This window comes from Alosa pseudoharengus, unplaced genomic scaffold (assembly GCF_046254945.1).
Source record: "Alosa pseudoharengus isolate Yale_2024_CS ecotype anadromous, Long Island Sound unplaced genomic scaffold, YU_APseudo_1.1 YU_APseudo_1.1_scf_19, whole genome shotgun sequence".
In the NCBI taxonomy this organism is placed as follows: domain Eukaryota; kingdom Metazoa; phylum Chordata; class Actinopteri; order Clupeiformes; family Clupeidae; genus Alosa; species Alosa pseudoharengus.
The window spans coordinates 4,251,196-4,253,695 of NW_027468657.1; the positions used below are offsets into that span (position 1 = coordinate 4,251,196).

General features: G+C 42.9%; 1 protein-coding gene across 7 annotated transcripts in view; it reads right to left on the reverse strand.

Moving 5' to 3' along the window:
- LOC143132162 (transcriptional enhancer factor TEF-1-like) overlaps nucleotides 1-2,500 on the reverse strand; it is a 58,289-nt gene that overhangs the window by 6,887 nt on the left and 48,902 nt on the right. For all 7 annotated transcript variants that reach the window (XM_076291513.1, XM_076291514.1, XM_076291512.1 and 4 more), the window contains 2 exons: nucleotides 1,993-2,133; nucleotides 140-292 (listed from right to left, as the gene is read on the reverse strand). In XM_076291513.1, the coding sequence (XP_076147628.1) occupies nucleotides 140-292; nucleotides 1,993-2,133 (294 nt within the window). The remainder of the gene's footprint in view (nucleotides 1-139; nucleotides 293-1,992; nucleotides 2,134-2,500) is intronic.

Sequence of the window (2,500 nt, forward strand, 5' to 3'; positions counted from 1 at the left end):
CACATTACACACACACATTACACACACACATTACACACACACACACACACACACACACATTACACACACACAAATCATAAATACACATACAGCAGTATAGGGGAGTTTTCAGTGGATTCAGTCACACACACACACGTACCAGCAGGATGGTGAAGTTCTCCAGCACGCTGTTCATCATGTATCGTTCAGGCAGGTGCTTGAGCTTGTGGATGAAGTTGATCATGTACTCACACATGGGAGAGCGACTGATGCGGTACAGGAAACGCCCGTTCTCAAAGCGTGCATACTCCGTCTGAAACACACACACACACACACACACACACACACACAGCATTACACAAGCTGCCAACAGTGGTCTAGGGAAAACCAACACTCTGCTCTAAACTCTAAATGTACAATATGTACAGTGGGTTTATACTTTTGTAGAGAGCTGTGTCAGACACACACACGCACGAACACACACGCACACACACAGTACTGTGCAAAAGTGTTAGGCACCCATTGGATTTGTTGTTATGATGACCATATATGTTCATTTCCCATTGCCTTTATTAGAAAATTCTGGTTCAGGTTCTAGTCTTTTGCATCCTTTTGATTGGCTGTGTGTGTATTTAAAGGAGAACTTGGCAACTATTTCAAGGTAATAAACCCGTTTAGAAATCATTTGGATGGTTAAATGACCTGTTCCGGTGAAAATGGTGACTTTCCCCGCTGCACCTAGCGTCCCCAGGCGGAAAACCAACCTTGCAACATTGAGACTACCGTCCCGGAAAGAGAAGTGAGAAACAAGAAACTCGTTTTAAATCGTGTTTCTTACCTTGTAACATCCACATTGTCTGCCAAACGTATGCTAACTGTTTTGCTAGCTTGTAAACAAATCCATGTGCTTTATCGTTACCTTTTTCCACAGTTTGAAATAGCATAATGCACAATTTCTCCAGCAGAGGGGGAAATATAGCTAATCCTGCCAAGTTTCCCTTTAACTCATTGAGTGCCAAAAACGTAATATTAAGTTTTTCCTTCCCATGCGTTGAGTGCCAAAAACGTAATATTACGTTTTTAGCTTTTTTTTTAAATTACGAAACTAGACACGCTAACACACCTTATATGTGATTTTGGGAACTCTGTGATTAATGGAAATGAAATATATGACGATCGAAAACTCATGAAAACGGTTGCCGCTTTGGGTCGAATCAGTGACGCATGCACGTCAGGTCAAAACCAGGTCATTTTCGTGGGTCTATCACTAGGTGGCAGTCTCGCCAGGTCTCGCTGATCACTTCCCAGAAAGTTTACACAAGTAAGTAACAGGCAACACTTCATATTTCATGAAAGACGTTATATCTCCATTTCTAGAAAAAAACAGCGATTTTGATTAAAACTAGCCACTGTTTAGCTTGGCATTTCTCAGGAACACAGGCGTGTAGAAATACACGGTTTGCACCCACCGAGAACTTAAAGTCTCACCTTTTAAACGAGCCATTGTATGTGTTCATAGCTATAACACAGAATATGCTGTGGCTGTACAAAAATCATCATCAACAATGGTCTACATTGCTGGCACTCTAGGACAAAGCTCCCGAAAACAGCTTGGCATTCAATGAGTTAAATGGCCTACTGTGTACATGTTGTGTGTGTATTTAAACGGCCTACTGTGTACATGTTGCGTGTGTATTTAAACGGCCTACTAAGTACATATTTCCTGTGTTCTCTCTATTCTAATTAAGAAAGTGAGAAATAAACAATATGGAGCCCGAGACTTTTGCACAGAAGTATACAGACACACAGATACACACACACACACACACACACACACACACACACATATACAGACACACACACAGACACAGAGACACACACATATACAGATACACACACATATACAGACACACAGACACACAGATATACAGATACACACACAATCACAGAGACACACACATATACAGACACACAGACAGACAGACACACACACACACACACCTAGGCGCTCACCTCTACTTTCTCCACCACCTGTTTGCCGAAGGAGCAGACCTTAGTGGAGCAGGTGATGGACATGTTCTCTGGGCTCTCGTACTGACTGGTCACGCCATAGAAAGCACCACTCTCATCCTGGATGTTGCAGTTCAGGTCCGCCTGGAGCACACACGCGCACACACACACACACACACACACAAATATAAACATCAACACACACACACATCAACACACACGCGCTGACTAGCCACTGCTCATCCTGGATGTTGCAGTTCAGGTCCGCCTGGAGCACACACACACACACGCCACTTCTGTGTAAGTTGTTTACCTGAGACTTAAAGTGAACATGCATTTGTCCTATTCTAGTAAATATTATCAGTTGCCACTAGGAGCCACTGTTCCCCACAAAAACCTCTTACCGATAGTGATGACCAATACTCTAAACAAGCGGTTCTTACCGATAGTGATGACCAATACTCTAAACCAGCGGTTCTTACCGATAGTGATGACCAATACTCTAAACCAG